Source organism: Lepisosteus platostomus, chromosome 13 (genome assembly GCF_059453375.1).
Source record: "Lepisosteus platostomus isolate fLepPlt1 chromosome 13, fLepPlt1.hap1, whole genome shotgun sequence".
Taxonomy (NCBI): domain Eukaryota; kingdom Metazoa; phylum Chordata; class Actinopteri; order Semionotiformes; family Lepisosteidae; genus Lepisosteus; species Lepisosteus platostomus.
In genome coordinates this window covers 30,330,602-30,348,867 of record NC_142623.1, presented here as the reverse complement: position 1 = coordinate 30,348,867, position 18,266 = coordinate 30,330,602, and the positions used below count along the sequence as shown (strand labels likewise).

General features: G+C 38.6%; 1 protein-coding gene and 1 long non-coding RNA gene across 2 annotated transcripts in view; one reads left to right on the top strand and one right to left on the bottom strand.

Annotated features, from left to right (window-relative positions):
• The window catches only part of nsg2 (neuronal vesicle trafficking associated 2), a 30,014-nt gene extending 12,112 nt beyond the window's left edge, over positions 1–17,902 (top strand). Inside the window, exons 4-5 of the mRNA XM_088604079.1 lie at positions 15,779–15,889; positions 16,608–17,902. Of these exons, the coding sequence (XP_088460205.1) occupies positions 15,779–15,889; positions 16,608–16,799 (303 nt within the window). The 3' untranslated portion in view covers positions 16,800–17,902. The remainder of the gene's footprint in view (positions 1–15,778; positions 15,890–16,607) is intronic.
• Positions 1,776–5,004, bottom strand: LOC148650355 (uncharacterized). The gene is made up of 3 exons (XR_015926091.1): positions 4,918–5,004; positions 4,154–4,285; positions 1,776–1,989 (listed from the first exon to the last, which is right to left on the bottom strand). It is a non-coding gene; the product is annotated as an uncharacterized LOC148650355 (long non-coding RNA).
• Positions 17,903–18,266: the final 364 nt, after the last annotated feature.

The following is an 18,266-nucleotide window of genomic DNA, read 5'->3' as shown; positions in this document are numbered from 1 at the left end:
TTTACAGTTGAGATTAATATTCCTACTCCATTGGGCCCCTGAGCAAGGCCCTTAACATCAACTGCTCTAGGGGTGCTGTATAAATGGCTGACCCTGCGCTCTGACCCCAAGCTTCTCATCCTGTCTGTGTGTCTCATAGAGAGCAAGTTGGGTATGCAAAAAGACAAATTCCTAATACAAGAAATTGTATATGGCCAATAAAGTGATCTTATCTCTTGTCAAAAACTCTATTTTTCTGGCCACCCCTGTCTATAATCAACAGCTTTGTATTATAATATGACACAATATTGCAGGTGAACTGCATGGGCAAACATTAGCTTTAGCTTTAGCTTAATGTCAAGTAATTACATGTTAGTGGTACAATAGAACCTGTGTTTATATTGCTGAAATGTCATCACGAAGGATTTAATAGCAGCTCTTTGTTTATTATTACTTTTTTAAAAGACAAACAGAAATTCTCTTAATGCAGATTCCAACTCTTTTTCTCAAGCTTCCGATCTGTTAGAATTGTTTCACTTCTGAGGGATTTTCTTTTTCCATATAACATCATTCTTAATAATAAACCTAATTATCTAAGTTAATTATTGTTTGCTTCATTAGCATACCCTCAGAGCCTCATTAGTGGCTTCTTTTCTCATTAGAGGAAAGAGCCTAGGTTTCCACTCGTTTATATCGGTCACAAAACAAATGTCATAAGGCTTCACAGATAGCGCCATAGAGATTTAGCTTAGCATGGCTGAGTTTCTTGGCTTCTTTGGTATCCTTCATCCACTAGCCACCTTCCTGCCTTCTGATATTCCTAATTACCATAGCTCTTTAATGTGTTATCCATAATTAGTTGGCAGACTGTCTTCCTAAACTATCATAAGAATCCGAATTATGGCTTCTTAATTACAAGTGAAAATGTGTTTGCATCCTCTTAGTGTGTAATTTTCAGATACGTTTGGCCTAATTAGATATAATTAGCTTGCTTTGAAATGCAATTCTAGATTTTCATTAATATGGATGTTTGTGTGTCTATACAGTATGTACAATGTATCTGTAATATACAGATACACTGCCTTACCAGATTATTAGAGGGTGTTGTGTACATTCGAGTGACCCATCCTGTCACCATCCAGCATATGGTATTTTCACTTTTCCTGAGAATGACAAAGTTAGACCAGTCCAAGGTTTTCATTCTGCTCGGCTTTGGGAGAGAAAGCCGATGTTTGTGTCCTAACAAAAGGCATGTTTTTTAGCGTGTGCCTCTGCTGATTAAGTGAAGGCAATTCACACAGACTGAAATTTGTACCGGCGGTGGCCGATACATAAAAAAACTAAGACACGAACATAAATCACAATTCAGTCTGCAAGCAGCTATTGTTCTGCTATACCCATCTTGTATAGAGCTTCAACAACTGCTGTCGACTGAGTGCGTCCACATCTACTGTATATGGACATCTGTGAACATCGAGTGGAACAGATGCTGTGACTTTTTGCAGCTGTAATTGCTTCTGGCAATCGACCAAACAGCTATTAAGGGTATTCCCTATTTTTCTTGAGAAGATAGTATTTATATAGATCTATTTCCTGTATAGTGCATCCATAATTCATAATGAAACATTTTAAATGCCACACTACAGAAATTGTGGCTCCATTTCTTATACTTCACCACTAATCTGTTATCATTCCTAAAATGTGATGAGGTTTAGGGTAATTCAAAGCATTCTGAACGGGATCACTTTTGCGCATACATTTCTTTACGTTACTGTTTCTCTGTGAGCAAATATGAAAAAATAAATCTTATGGAGGACTTTCTTGAAGAATTTTTCTTTTAAAGTTTATTTACTGGTCATCTGTCTGTTCCCGCTGGTGCAAGTACAGTATGTGTCTCTACAGGGTTCTTTTAAAAACAGAGTTGCAAATGCCTTTTGAACTGCTCTTCAAAGATGGCAGCAACACATATAGTTTTAGAACTGAGCTCTCCTCATCTGAGGGGATGCATGTCTGAAGGGAAAAAATAAACATAAGAGCACAAAAGATGAGTTGCCTCCCGAATCCACTTATATGGGACATTTTTAATCAATTGTACCATGATTAAAATAATCTGAACAGAACATAGTATCCAGGGCTCCTGAGGAGGATGTATATGAAAGCTGTGGATAGATATGGTACAGAATTCAAAACACTGTTGTCACAAGAGAAAGGAAAAAAACAACAACTATGACAATGGCTGGCAACAATCTAAAAAGATTCTGCTTGAAGCACAAAACAGATTTATCCCAAGAGTAACACAAACGCAGTGAAAAAAGTGTGAGAAATAAATTTGGAGAAATATTAGGGAAAATAAACCACTTTCTAAAGAGTTTATAGACAGATAAAAATGATTAAAAAAAACAACATGATCCAGTTAAGAGTAGCACAGTGGTGCAGTGGTTAGCACTGCCACCACACAGCACTGGGGATCTGGATTCAGTTTCGGAGCTGGGGTACTATCTGCGTGGAGTTTGTATGTTTTACCCATTTTCTCTTGGTATTTCCTCCAGGTGCTTTGTTTTCCTTCCACAGTGTAAGGACATTCTGGTAGGAGAAAATTGGCTCTGGTGTGAGTGTCTGTGTCTGTATGTGCCCTGTGATGGACTGGCATCCCATTCAGGGTGTGCTCACTGTCCTCATTGCTTGACAGGATAGGCTCCGGTTCACCTGATACCCAGAATTGGAAGAAGTGGTTAGAAATGGATGGATGATCCTTTTAAGGAAATAGTGTACAATGAATTGTAAGCTCAAGTAAAAAAGGATTTTAGAAAGTCCAAGAGAAAGAGGGGAAGGAATATTGCATTGGAGGCCTATTTAAAACCTAGGATCGTTCACTACTACAACAGCAACAGTAAGGGGGGAAGTAAAATGTCTTCAGGAAAAAATGAAAACTTCTAGAAAATTAGAGGAGGAAATGGCTGAAGTACTACATGAATATTTCCCTCAGGTGTTCAGTAACATGTTATCAAGAAGAAGTCAACAGCTTGTCTCAGGCTGCAGAACAAACCTCTGCGTTTTATACTATTGGCATAGAAATATCTAGGGTGCTAGAAACTCTTAAGATGAATAAATCCCCAGGGTATTATGCTAGTTGTACCAAGGAAACAGATGTTATTCAGAAACCACTGACGCAGCTTTTCCAGCAGTCACTCAAGAGAGGGTGAGTAGGGAATTGCTAATGTGGTGCCTAATCATAAGAATTGAATCATTACAAATCAGCAAAGTCTGACTTCTGTTACTTCTATAAGGTTATGGAAACAATAAGTACCTGACGGGCCAGATAGCTCCATTTATTTTTAACCTCTCTTGTGTTTTTATTTTCATTAAACTACCCTAGAAGACCAACTACTGTATATTAAATGAGATCCTTGGGGGTTGTCAACATGGATTTAGAAAAGATTTTTCCAACTTGTTTGAGCTCTTTGAACAAGTAACAACGGTAGTGGACACACACAGAGCTTACAATATGGTGTAATTAGGTTTTCAGAGGGCTTTTAATAACATTCGTCATAAAGGAATACTTCTCAAGTTACAGATGGTAATTTCAAGAAACAGTTGGATGAGATCCTTGGATCAATGAGCTACTAGACGTGCTGGAATGGCCTCCTCTCATCTAAAACCTTTCTAAAGTTCTGACCCAGAGTCAGCATACCAGTAAAATATATCATGGACACTTTAAAGGAAAACGAAGAAGGATTTGACAGACTTTAAAATGAAGTCTTTTCTGTAGGAATGCTTATTTTTGACTGAAACGTACAGTACTGTATATGGAGTTGGGGATTTTCAGGATAAATTCAGAGGCTTGCTTACTAATGAGACAGACACCTTCCTCTGAAGATAGACATCTCTCCCTTCTGACACATCTCTCTGCTTCTGTCTTGGTGAGAAATCGGCTCCGTACTTTCTCACCAGCCCTCAAGCTCCCTAGATACATGGCTAATTTAAATATAGAGCCAAGTTTTTATAGTACTCGAATGTAACAGAACAAAACTTAAAGAGCTAAATGGGGATTACAACAAAAATTTGGGATGGGTGACAGCAGCCAATTTCAATTGGTCTCAGATTTCTAATCTCCTAATCATTTCTAATACAATTTCCTAAACTTAAAAAAAAGACTAGACCATAAATACCATACGTGAGTCTTTTCTCCTTCTCCTTGGTCTTTTCCATCCTTTCCACCCCTCCACCTCCTGTAGCTCTCCCTTGGTCACTGCAAGGGGGCCTAGGCCTACTTGTCCTGTGGCCAGGGGGTCGACCCTCAGACAAGCTGGTTAAGGCAAATATACATTGACTAAAATACTCAAACATTTTTTTCAGTACACTTAATTCTTGAGTGTTGTTATTCCTCCCTTTTTAAACAAAACAAAACTCAGATTAGTGTGTCTAAGTGAATCTAAAGAGATTGTACTGTGGATGAAAATGTCCTATTGGGGTATAATTCCATGGTTATTCATTTTTTTATTCTTTCCACTTTGTAACTAAACTGTTCCATTCAACAATGTGTTAAAGAAATACTTGGATGCAAGACACACAGCCATAGACAAGTCAGGCCAGTGAGAGAACTTGCAGGCTTTACTCTTAAGAGTTACTCCTAATTGTTATTCTTAATTGAGTGGCAACAAAAACAGCCAGCGAGGAGACCTGTATTTAGGCAGCTGTTATTTTTATATTTTTTAAACCTTATTCTTATTTTAAAAGGAAAATAAATTATTATTTTCAGCCGAGATCAATTTAGTTGTATATCTTTAAGAAGGCAAGATGTTTTTCTGTGTTGGTTGAATGCACGTAAAGAAGTCAGGACTTAAGGAGCAGGCAGAATGTGTAGGTGTACCCCCTTCTCATTGGAATGTTAGATTCAGTTGGGTTTATTTAATGTAACTTTTTCCTTTTTTATTTCACCTGTAAATAGTTTTGGTATCCCTACATCATTTTTCTTTGCTTTTGTTCCTCATGCTGAAAATCCTCAGGTTGGGTAGCAAGGCTCAGGGGACCAGCTTTTCTGGCTTTATGTTTTTGATGTACAGAACAATACAACAAACCAAATAATTTTTCTCTCTCCTCCTCAACTACACAGACAACCACCTACACAGGCGGCCTCTAGTGGTAGGTTCTGGTTACTATACTGTTTTATGAGACCCGCTGCAACAGTATACAGTACTTGCTACCTATTCTTTTTCTGCAGTAAATTATCACAATTTTATTTTGAAGTTCCTTATTTCTTCTGGAGGGCCTTAGCCCTTAAACCCTGGGGTTCAAGCAGGGGGTTTGGTACTAAATTTAGAGAAACAAAGAATGTTTTCAATATTTAAACTCCAAAATATTATATTAATGACTGGTGTCCTGTCCAGGGTGCATCCCACTGGCCCTGGCTTCCCCATGACTCTGAATTGGATAAAGTGGTTAGAAAATAGATGTATGGAGTATTGTAATAGTGTCTTGTCTAAGTAGGTGTAATCTGCCACACATGTCCACACAAAAAAAAACACTTTCCAATTCAGAGTCATGGAGAAGCCAGGGCCTATCCAGGCAGACAACAGCTGTAAAGTGGGATGCACCCTGGACAGGACACCAGTCATTACTATAATATTTTGGAGTTTAAATATTGAAAACATTCTTTGTTTCTCTAAATTTAGTACCAAACCCAATGGACAGAGCGGAGGCTCTGTGGCTAAGGATCTGTCCTTGTGACTGGAAGGTTGCTGGTTCAGATCCAGCAGCCAGCAGCAGAATCCTACTTTGTTAGGCCCCTGAGCAAGGCCCTTAACCCCAACTGCTCCAGGGGCACTGTACAATGGCTGACCCTGCACTCTGACCCCAAGCTTCTCTCTCTGTCTATGTCTCATGGAGAGCAAGCTGGGATATGTGAAAAGATGAATGCCTAATGCAAGAAATTGTATAGGGCTTATAAAGTGACTATTATTATTACATAAAAAGTGATCACTTTGGACACCTTCAGCCTAAAACTGCTGAAATGTTATCATTTTTTAAATTTAATTTACGCCTCCATAAAAAAAGCAACTGAATTTTCAAAAGGTGGTAACAATGCGAGAACACCTACTCATTTATGCACCTTAGCAAATCAAACATCTGTATTGAAATATACAGATGCTAAAAGTTTCATTTAACAAAGAAAAAATAAACCTGCGAGTCTTGACAGATATTCTGATTTTTGAACTTAACTTTGTGTCCTGTAATCATAAGTAGGCGCCTCTCCAACACTGGAAAATCAGGCCCTTAGACAAAAGCACAGCAGAAACGGTAAATTTACTACACCTCCTGAGAACTGCACCTGTTGAAATTAGTCTGAAACACAAAAGTAAACAAAGTCCAGGCGGCTTTCAGATTTATAATGGAGACGTTTTGTCTGTTTATGGCAAACAAAACACAACTCCATGCTTGGCTTTAAACCTCCATACACTTGCACTCACTACAAGTTGCCTACATTCCTTGCTCCTCGGCTGCCCTCCATGTTCCCTAACGCTGCCATGAGATTTGCTTAATTGTTAGAAAGTAAGGGGAAAAAACGGCCTCTAGCTTCTGCCCAACGAGGAAAAACAATCAAGATCTGCCAACGATCTGAGAATGAACGCTGTGGGAGTAACGCAGTCTGCAGGAGGGAGAAGCTTGCAAAACAAAGGTGGTGGTTTTCATCCGAGTTTTTTTTTGAGGGGGGTGTATCCCTAGTGGGTTAGTGTTGCCATACAAGGGAGAATGCCTAGAGGTGATTTTAAATTGGCTAGACCTTTCTAAAGTCAGATTTCCAAACATCTGTTATCAGTGCTGGAAAACAAAAGAATAATAATGAGACCAACTTTCAGGGCTGGTGCTGTTTATTTTTCGCTCTGTACCAAGGTGACATGCAAACAACAAGAACCATCTCAATATTCTTAAAATCATAAGAACAATTAAATGGTGAGGGGGGCTTATCTAGCTATTAGTTATTAACTAGTTAGCTATTAACTACTGTAGTTGTTCCAAAGATCTTATTTATCCTTTTCTTGAAAGAAGTCAAGCTAAGGACTTCAAGAAAATGGCAGCTTGTTCCACAATCTCACCACCCTTGAGATTTACAGCCATGTCCATCACATGATTGTGACCTTAAGGTCAACGTTTATTGAAGATGTAGGAGTGACAGGTACAGTTTTGTTTGTCTTTAATTGCTCTAAATGGAATAGCTTTATCACATTGTGATTTTGTCATGTTTTTTGCTGGTGTTCTGTAACTCTTACATCATTGGACTAATTATATGACATAAATTGGACAAATTATTTGTTTTATTTAGGTCTCAGTAGGTAACGGACAAAAACCTGGAAAAACCTGCAGGACTGAATTTATCCATCCTTAACATACAAAAGTATATGTTTCTGATACAAAGAATGCTTCTCAGGGTTATGCTGTTATTAAGAACAAGAAAGTCTTTATGAAGTATATGAATGCTCAGGTAATTTCTTTACTAGTGCAAGTTTGTTGCTTTTAATAAAACTCACCATACCCATGAAAAGTATTCCTTGGAAGATATACTATATATTGCTTGGTTTTCACTGAAATCATTCCACCTCATTTTGTAGATCTGACACAGTACAAAGGGTCTGAATACATTCACATGGAGCTGTATATTATATTGATGAGCCCTAAGAAGAGCTGCTCTGTTAGATTTTATTTATAGAAGCAAAATTAAACTCGGCTTTGAAATGGCCAAGAGCTAATTATTCACATTTCCATAATCATCCACACATCCAGTGTGAACCTCCTTGTGCACAACCTAATTTTGAAGCTTATCAGTCTTTAGTATGATGTTCAGAATCCAAGTTGTAGACCTAGTTCAATGTTTGTAATGAATAAAATAAAGAAGATTTGAAAGGATAATTAAATATTAATAGTTTTCTTTAGCTCTCAGCTTTAATTTCTTGATAATCTTTTCTAAATATGATTGACACTAACATTCTAAACTAAATAAATTTAATAATTTCCATGCTTATGCATGCTAGTGTATCATAACTTGATGCAGCTTGGCACCATTTACATTTCAAATTATTAAAAAAAAGTGGAAAACTGAATAATTAATGTAAGAAGTCAGAAATAATTAAATTTAAAATTTTTCAACTTCCAAGTGAAAGTTACATAGTGTAACATTTTTCCTATTTCCACTGCAAAAGTAACATTACAGCAAAAAGGACAATAAAATGCAAGTACAGTATATTGTGTGGTGCCATGGGGTAGTTGACACCACATTGGGCATGGTCAGGCTCTTATTCTCCCATCACACCCCTTTATGAGCTCTTTTGGGTTCCTTTTCTTTATCTTACACACACTCTCCTCCAAGAGTGGTGATCCCTTCATTGGGGTAACAGGATACATAACTCCATACAGTATTCCATTACTTCCAGGCCCTTTGCCTTCAGAGTCTCAAGTTCACCAAGTTCATCCTGTTGTCCTCACTGCTAGGAACAACCTCCTGTGCCCAAACACCAACACAGAGCCTCCTACTCCTACTCCATCAGGCCAGTCTTTCACACACAACCAGTGCCTCGGACTCCCAGGTCCACCTCCAGCCCCGACGTCCTCTTCCGACGCCACCGGGTTGGGTTAAACAAATACTACCTACATCACCGAGTCTCTTCCGCACTACACACCGTGCCGAGACCCAACACACTGTCCCTCTCTAACACACACAACCTTTCTGGCGCCACACTCTCACACACTCACACTCACACTCACACAGCGGACACGACAGCCCTGGTCTCACACCCTAGTATGATGCTGTCTCTTTAAATCTTTCGACGATCTCATAAAGCTCCGTTTCTTCCGTCAGTCTCCTCCCAGACAGACGTTCTCACACTTTTCCTCGCAGGCTATTCTTCTGACAATCCCCTCCGGAATTGCCGTTCTTCTCCACCCCTTCACGGGGTTTCTACAACGCCTTGTCAAGTCTTTGCTCACTCATGCACTGCGACACGCTCTTCTAACATCGTCCCGACTAGTAGCGTCTCACACCCGCTACTGTCATGATTCAGCCCGGCTCTGTCATAGCAGAACCTCCGCACTTGTCCTCTCTCACCACTACAGCGACAACAAGACCGCAATCTAGCTGAATCCCCCCTAGAACAAGTATTCAGGCTAGTTTTAAACCACTTCTACACCTGCCGTTCATTCATTTATCACGTCAGGTGTGGTTTCCACGGCAACGCGTCTCCATTAATCCGGGGCTCCGCCCCCCACACCAGACCCTCCCTGCATTGTACCAGATTTGTTTATCTGAAGTGGCTCAGAATTCAGCAGTTGAGTCTGAGTCAGCAGATCTTTGCTACAGGCAACCCCAAATGAAAAATTGGTTCTATGAAGTGTGCAGATTAACTGCAATAGACATAAACACACCTTTGTCACAGCAGAGATGATGAGGGGAAAAAAATAACATTCAGAAATAGTCATTTGTGCTACCAATACTCAAAGTTGGAGGTTTAACAAGGTACAGTAAGTAGCTTAACTTACCATTTGAAATGATTAATTACACAACCATCTATTAGAAGGTATGGTTGACATTTTATTAAAATATTTTTACTGGTTCTGACTTTTGGAAGACATGAGAAACTCAAAAAGGTTTACATTACCTCGTGGAAATGTAAATATTATGTAAAGCCTGGACTCTTTTTTGTGTGTGTGTTTGTATTTGTTTCTGGTCTGTGAGCAACTGATGTGTTTACAGATAAAGCCAGTTTACCTTTAGGGGTGCCATTTTCTATTGCGTGGCATATTGAAATGACATCTAATGTGCAGCGGCCTTTTTGTGGCAAGGGAGTTGATAAAGAAAAGTGACTGTGCTCAGTACAGATACAGTTGCAATGAAGAGCATGTCGCTTTTACAGCTTGTGAAAGCTGACATGAGATCTATTTTAAGAAATCAGTCTATTGTACTGAAAAGCATTTTTTTTCAGTAGTTACAGTGGTTAGTCTATTAAGTCTGTAATAGATCTCTGTATGTACACTCTTTGAACTGTACCATTTCAATTTGCCTTGTTTTAAAGTAAATTATTAAGATCCACTTTTCTGTTCTTTTGTCTGATAGGACAGAGGGTTCAATATGTGATACTGAGGTCTACAAACACTCATTGTATAAATATAAATCACAAATGCATGTTGCCCAATTTGTAGCAGACCTACTTATGTATTGGAATTTCTAATACTACACAACTTACCAATCAGTATTGCTTCCCTCTAAACCCCAGATTCAGACCAGAATTCTCCTCTTTAAGCCATTTTATTTGTAGAATTAAAAATGACATTGCTTTCCTGCAGAGGCAGCTTAAGGTATTACAAATATGCTGTAGTCTTGTTAGCTGTACATCATGAATATGAATTGTGCTCCTTATCTGATATAGTGCCACAAAGCAGAGGCTTGGCAGCTGCTTGGTTTCCAAATACCAAAATAGAAACAAAACAAAAACAATGGCAAAACATATCACAGATAATGCCCTGCGATAGACTGGCTTCCTGTCCAGTGTGTACAGTACTATGCCTTGTGCCTTTGCTTGTTGAGATCCTCCACGACCCATGCATTGGATGAAGCTCTTAGAAAATGGAATGGATATCAAAGATAAATCTATGGAAATATAAACATAAAAGTATTGTACTTAATATTGCAGAATTTTATTTACATCAAAAGAAAAATACCACCCTTAACAAAAGACAAAGGTATTTCATTCAAATTAAATTTTGCCTAACTGCAAAGCATATTTTAAATCTTAAAAAAAAAAACATTTTCCAGTTTTGAACCAAAGAACGGTTGAATCAGTGTGGTGGCCTGGCAGTGAGCAACGCCACCGGCTAACTTGTGGGTTAATTCCAAACCTTCAGTGAGGGGTTTTGTATGTTCTTCCAGTGCCTACAAGGGTTTTCTCCATGTGCATCGATTTTCAGATGTTCCCCAAAAAAACATTGTATGTTGCCTAAAGTTGACCATGTGTCTACATCCTGCAATTTGCTGAAATCCTGTCTAGAAGGATGGGTGTAGAAAAGAATGTTAAATTATTTGGACACTATTTGGTTATATTTTTCCTATGCATTTAAAAGTGCATGTAATTTATAAAGTGCAACGCTGAGGAGAGGACTAACTTGCTGTCATATAGAAGAATGGAACCTCATTCATATTACTTATAATACTTCTCCTTCGGCACACCTTTGAGGCTATGCAATTCACACTTGTTAAAGTGCATTAGAGTGATATAGATGAGACATATTGCACTCTGGAGCTTTCAGAGCAATTACAGCAGGGATCTTTCACTATGGTGTTAGCTCATCTTTCACACATTACCTGGTGAGAGGTGTTGATCTCCATTAAAAAGACAAATGGCTTACTTTTTGGCTGTACACTTCGTAAACACCTCAGCCTGTACCTTTGAGAGAAAGAGAAAAACAACAGCAGCAATATGGGGATAATCTAATTCCCCTGCACATTAGCCAAGCTGGGCCTTCCTCACCAGTCACCATTAAGGTTTTTTGTCCTTTTTATGAAAAAATAAGAAACATTTAACCAAATAAGTAAAAATAAAATAGGAGGATTTTTTAAATTAAAAAAATAAAATTGACCTTCACTAACTGAATTAAAAAAAAATCTTCAAGAAGTACAGTGGCGCAGTGGTTAGCATTGCTGAGAACCTGGGTTCATTTCCAGACCTGAGTTGCTCTTTGTGTGTAGATTTTATTCGTTTTCCCCATGTTCACAAAGGATTCCTCTGGGTGCTCCGGTTTCCTCCCATAGTCCAAAGGCAAACTGGCTTTTGGGAATACTGGCCCTAGGTGTGAGCATGTGCATGTGTCTATGTGTTTGTCCTATTGCTTGCCAGGATGGGCTCCAGCTCCCTTGTGACCCTGAAAGAAGAAACGGTTAGAAAATGGATGAATGTTCAGTTGAAGCTCAAAGTGAAATAACAGCCCATAGAGATCCCCCCACCCCTCCCTTTCACCCTCAACTCTTGCCATACTGGCTATTTCTTGCAAAATACTCTTATACAGTATAATACTTCAATTTCCAGGTGTTTTTAAACAAAATTTCAGGAGAATGTCAAATGTCTGTTCTCATCTGCATCAAGTTTCCTATGCATACAAATCTTGCCTGCTGAGCACCCCCTTGCACTTCCTTCTCTGTGCTAGCTCTTGCCAGGGAGAGGCCAGACCTTTCATTGTATGCCAGTCTTGTATATCCCCCACACTCCCACCCCATTTTCTCCTCATGCTCGTCAGCTTCCAGCAAGACTGGTCTCTGTGCCTCGACCACTGTTCTCCTTCTCCAAGCAGGGTTTGGAGTCAATTTTTTCCAACAACCGGCTCTCCACAGCCTCCATGATGCCAGCTCCAGAAAAACTGTGGCCATTCCCTCCCCTTCCTCCTCTCACCCCCTTTCTGAATTCTCTGTTCTGCTCTCTCCTCTTTCAGCTCCATCTCACCATTGGGTGTCCAACCCACAGCACTGTCGGCCCCAGTCTGCCTCTGGTGCTTTGTGGCTCTGTCTTCCTCAATACTTCTTTCCTGTTGTCCCTGAACAAAACAAACCAGCTGCTGAGGTTTACTCTGCCCCATGGACAAGAGCACACAGCATCAATCAGTGCTGCGTTTCGACTTGTGGACCCGTTTGCAGGCTGCACCACTCCTGGTGGTCACTCCCAACTTACAGAGTGGATTGGTCACAATGAGTCTCACCTCCCATCCAATAACATTCCAACCAGTCCTCACACCCAACTTTCACCCCCACCTGGAATCATTCCTCATTCATTCAGTCTCAGCAAATACCGGACGTCAGGGATCTTTGCTTTAGTTTCTGCTTTTTCAGCAGTTCTGCCTGCGCCCCATACCCATTCATTCAGTCATAGCACGTTGACCAGACAGGCCCAGGTCCTTATATTTAGGATTTAAAACCGGATTTCTCTATTACTCCTACTGTACGAGGAATTTACTCTTATAACTCTCTTTGCTCTTCTCAGCCATTTATTTCATATTTAAATATGCTGGCTTTGCTGTGCTATTTCCAAATAATCCCAGTTTTAGAGAGCCTTAACAGAATACGTAGCAAAGAGTCTGCTTAAAGACTGTCTGGTAAAAGCTGGGTTATAGGTTATACAGAAAAAAGACAAGTCCGCAACCAACTTTTGTCAGAAAAAAGTGCTATGAAGCTCACAATCCGCAGATAAAGAGCTTTAAATTTCAATCAGAGTATGCAGTTCTTTTAAATTAACATTTTATTCAGTGCTGAAGAGTACTGTATGTAGGTTTTAATTTTCTAAAAAAAAATTGAACTAAAATCTGGTCTTGGAGGAAAGATTAGTAATCTGTCCTTTGATCTTTGAAATTATTCTGAAGAAAGCTCTGTGCAATCCTCTGGGGAAGATTGTTACTAATCTGGCAGTTCATATCTTCAAGCTCTAAATTAATATTAAGAGTTTTACTTAATGTAAAAAGAGGGGATTTCTATTCTTCTTTTTATTTTTTATGCTTCAGTTTTGGATTAGCAGAATGTCTTGTTGCAGTTGAAACTGCTATATTTCCTAAAGGGGGTCAGGTAGGTGTTTCAAATTTAAATACGTTAGTATCATTAAAGATGATTTTTAAAAAAACGTATTCTGCTGAACTTGTTGTCTTAGGCCAAGATCTACACTGTTAATAAAATAAGTACTTCATATGCTGTTGTATTTGTGGTTCCAGAAAATATGTAGATCTTTGAGTTCCTGTTCAAAAACTGCACTTTTGTGTCCTAAAATGCAGTGGCAGCCAAAAACTGAGACATGTTCTCGGAGATAAACGCAAAACATAATTTCTAAAGCTTTTAAAATGCTCTTGTGCTTTAGACATCATGAAAGACCATCTGTACCTCCAGAAGATTTTGTTTCATTCGCACACAAAGAAAGGCAAGCTAAGAGTTTTTTTTTGTTATAATCAAAAAGATGAGAGAAAAAAACACTTCTGAGCCTTGGTCCTCATATGATAAATCTTCAGTCATTTTAAAAAGAAGAAGCAGCAGCTACTGTCTGATTTTACAACAGGAAAAGAAAAAAAAAACAACAAGAAGAAGCTGTATTATCCTCTCAAGGTCACCGGGACCTGTTCCCAGATAATTTCTTCTGTGGCCTTAACAGAAAAAAAACACATTAATGACGTAAAAAAAATGTTGCAAGAGACTGGAGTTAGATTTCTAATGGTGTTAAAATAACATGTATTTGCCTTTGAGAAGCTTCTCTATAGGCTTTTAAAGCAATTACTAGCCTATGTCTTGCCCTCAGAGGTCTTGGCAATGAAAGAGCTTTATCGATTGATAGAGAGTAAAAATAGGGCGAAGTATTCATTTTATCCTGAAAAACATTTAACTGGTTTTTGTGTGATGCAACAACTATTCTTTTTCTTTGTTCTCTTTTTTATTTTATTTTAATTCTAAAATTCTCAAAGCAGAAATAATGTTTCTCAGAAAATCGTCCCTCTGCGAGAAGAGTATAATCTGGGTGTGGTGTGGCACTGTGCCTCGAATTTAGATTTACATTTTAGCTAAAGATCATGCATGAGGAACAGTGGGAATAAGAACAATGAGAAACGAAAGGGCTTCACCTGAAATCCCATTTATACAGCCTGTGTCAAGGTCAGTTTTGCACTGAGCTGTCCGAAATCAACCCACGCTCAGCTCACACAAGATAGGAAAGCTAAAAAGCAACACCCCAGCGGCCGTGTCATGCCAGCTGCTGTGAAACAGGATAAGACAGCAAACGAGTCTGGCTCTGCCAGTTAATACCTAAAAATGCTGACATGTTCACTTACTTTAAGTACAACATTCAAACAAGAGTTTTGTATTGGATTATATTCACTTCTGACATTGTGAATAGAAAGGGCATAGTTCTTGCATTCTTATTCTTATAGTAATTGCATGCAGCTCGTTCCGAGGGCACGTTACAAAAGGCGAAACACAAAAATGACGACTTTCTGGTCTTCAAGAAATAGATTTGGCTCCCCTGGCTTATATAGATTAAACACTTTAGAGCGATCACCAAATAAATGATTGCTTGTATCGCAATTGCCTTTCTTGTCTCAACACATTAGGAAAGAGGCCACAGTGGTGTTGCCATGCTTACAGTAACTCTCTAGTGCAATTTAAAAATCTTTCAGCTCTGTTCCCCAGGGAGGCACTTTACCAAGGAGCAGCTGGAAGGAATCGTTTCCACCTGTAATGCTTAGTCACTAGGTAGCCCAAAACACAATGAGAGAAATGGATATTAATCCTGTTCAAAATATTAAACGCAGTGCCCTTCTGGAGAAAATACCTAGAAAATTGTAATTAGTACAGTGAAATCCAAATAAAGAAACCCTTTGAAAGTCAAAGCATTTCATATTTAAACAAGGGCTGGAACACTGAAATGGTATGCAGTATAATTGTTTGTTTTAATAGACTGTACTAGAAAAATTACTGTTTGCATCCTGCTCTGCATTTTAAAACACTGGGAATTATATATAAATATATTTGTCAAATCCAGTGTTATTCTCTGTGTGAAAGAACTGAGCTCAAATGGAGAGAGCAGAGAAGGTAGCTTTGCCATCGTGTACTTGCTTGTTAAAATAAAAAGAGAACCTGGTATAGGAGCTGCTCTGCAAGAACAAGGTAACTGTAAAAGGACAAATAAAAAAAGGAGCAGTTAAGATATTAGTAGAAAATACAAGTTCTAAACCTTGGAACTCAGTTTCCCCTCGGGCTTATCATTGCTGAATTACTGTTTTTCTCTTTCATTCACAGGTCACTATTCTTATTTTCTTGGCCCTTGCATTCCTTGCCTGTATAGTGTTCTTGGTGGTATACAAGGCCTTCACCTATGACCACAGCTGCCCAGATGGATTTGTGTACAAGGTAGGTGAGCAGCCATGCTTTCCAAAGCTGGGCCGCAGAAGGGTACCAACACAGCTCAAGTTAAACACTATTGTTGGAAGAAAACCTAAAATCTTGGTTGAGCATACCAATGTCAAAATGGATAGTTAGAAACATTTAGATCGTTAAATGGTGGCAACAAATCACAAAATGAGGTGTCATCAAAGGAAAGCCTTGTAGAAAACAAGGTTTTACTTTGAATGATACCCCCCATACTTCTGTTTCTGTATAAAAATCATACTAATTGTAGTATGCTGGTTACACAAACAATGAATTGGTTAGATCCAAACAAATTCATTATTACCATCAAAATGGTGGTAATTTGGTACCACTAAAATTACTACCACCAGGGGGATTATGACTGAACTCCTGTAAGCCAAAATCCCCCTAAAACAGTAATGAATGTGATAGAGAGATGAAATATGTATAGAGACTCCCCTAGCTGAGTGGTTGGCAGCCGGGCTTTGAGGACACGTTGCCCCAAACTCCCATCACTATTGTGAGGATTGAGCCAGGGAGCTTCTGCAAGAGTGTAGATGGGGAGAAGGCAGGATGCAAGAAAGATATGTGAAGAGAAGACCCGAGTGTGAGACTTATAGACCTAGTTGATATGTGTAAGATTAGGATCTAACTTTCCTTCCAAACTTCTGTTAGAAACTCCTGCACAACAGTATTATTTTTCTTAATTTTTGCCTCTCAGCACAAGCGCTGCATGCCGGCCTCCTTCGAAGCGTATTACTCAGCCCAGGACTCCAGCTCACGGGGGCGTTTCTACACTGTCATCAGCCACTACAGCATGGCCAAGCAGACCACCTCTCGCTCCGTCTCGCCTTGGCTCCCCGCAGGAACTGTGGACCATGATGCCAAGCCTCCCAACACCGAGGGCCACTGAGTCAACCTGAAAGATACTCTTTTTAAAAAAATCCCGCTTCTTATTTCATATCCACAGCACTCTAGCGGCAAAAAGAGGTGAGATGATCTCGTAGATCGTCTGACACATGTTTTCAGTTTCCTTGTTATTGCTGTTTTGTATTTGAGATGAACAAAAGCATTTGTACAAAGGCATGATCAATGTGGGTGAAATTCATGTTCTAAAACCATTTTTTGGATACAATTTAGACTGAGTCTGCAAGTGCTGACTTACTCATGGTTTGATGGTTTTACTGTACATGCTTTAAAGGAATGCACTAATGATAAAAAAAGATATTTGGATTCAGGAAAAAAATTCTCATTATATTGGTGCAGTTTGTGTCAATTTGCTGTGCATAAATGTTCTGCTGAAAAGCTGTCTGTAATTTAAAAGCAAGACTGGTTCAGAATCATTTACTATAATTTTTTACAGATATGCAAGAAGATTAAGATGTTATACACTACATAAAATTACTACACTCTGGAATATACCTTGGTATAGTAAGTCAGGTAATGATCAGTTGAAAAAAGAAGCACTTGATTTCATGTACTTTATACAATAATGAAAGAATGAAATTCTCATTTTCAACTGATTTAAAGCCAACTTGTATACATTCCATAAAGCAACTGTTGAAGTTTATCTTAAAATATTATCTATTTCTGGAGGAATTTGTGTGACTAGAGTTGCCAGATCCATTCACAAAATAAGTAATTTTTTATGTTGCCGTTTTGAGACCTGCTGAAGTTCATATGGATACTTGAAAAATCTAAAAAAATAAGATGGCAATATGGACATCAGTGGACATCTTGTTCCCCAGGCTTTGCCAAAGCACTGTATATGTGATGTGTAGATACACTTTTTCGTTAGTCTCCATTGCAGCCAAACTCTTTGTTGTTTTTTTTTTCCAAAAAAAAAGAAATATAATGAAAAGCCTTCAGAATGTCTTTTTTTCATCAGTTGTAAAAACAACATACTTTTTACATCTTTGTGGTGTATTTTGTCAATAGTTAGCAAAACCTAGAGTATTTTTGAGTGTGCTTCGTTTAGTTTTTGGACAAAACTAAAATAAAGCAAGTTGTGTCTGACTTTTGTTTCCTAAGCTTGTTTTAATATGGGTTTAAAAGGTTTAATGACATTTGCAGTCAAAGAAAGGCAAAAAAAATGTGATTGTATTCACTGCAAAAGCATCATAATTTCCTGTTTTTATGGAATAATATGGTTCCTGTTTTTATAGACAAAACACTATCCAGAATTCAAATGTTTTTTACACAAACATGAACAAATCAGTTTGAAGCATGCTGACATTGCCCTTTTCACAGAATGAACAATGTATGTTTCTTAATTAAAACTCTGCTGATCTGTCTTGCATTATATTTTTTTTCACTAGTTTGATTGTATCTATTTCATGTGATTAATCATGCTCAAAAAAGAGCTCATATATTATTATGC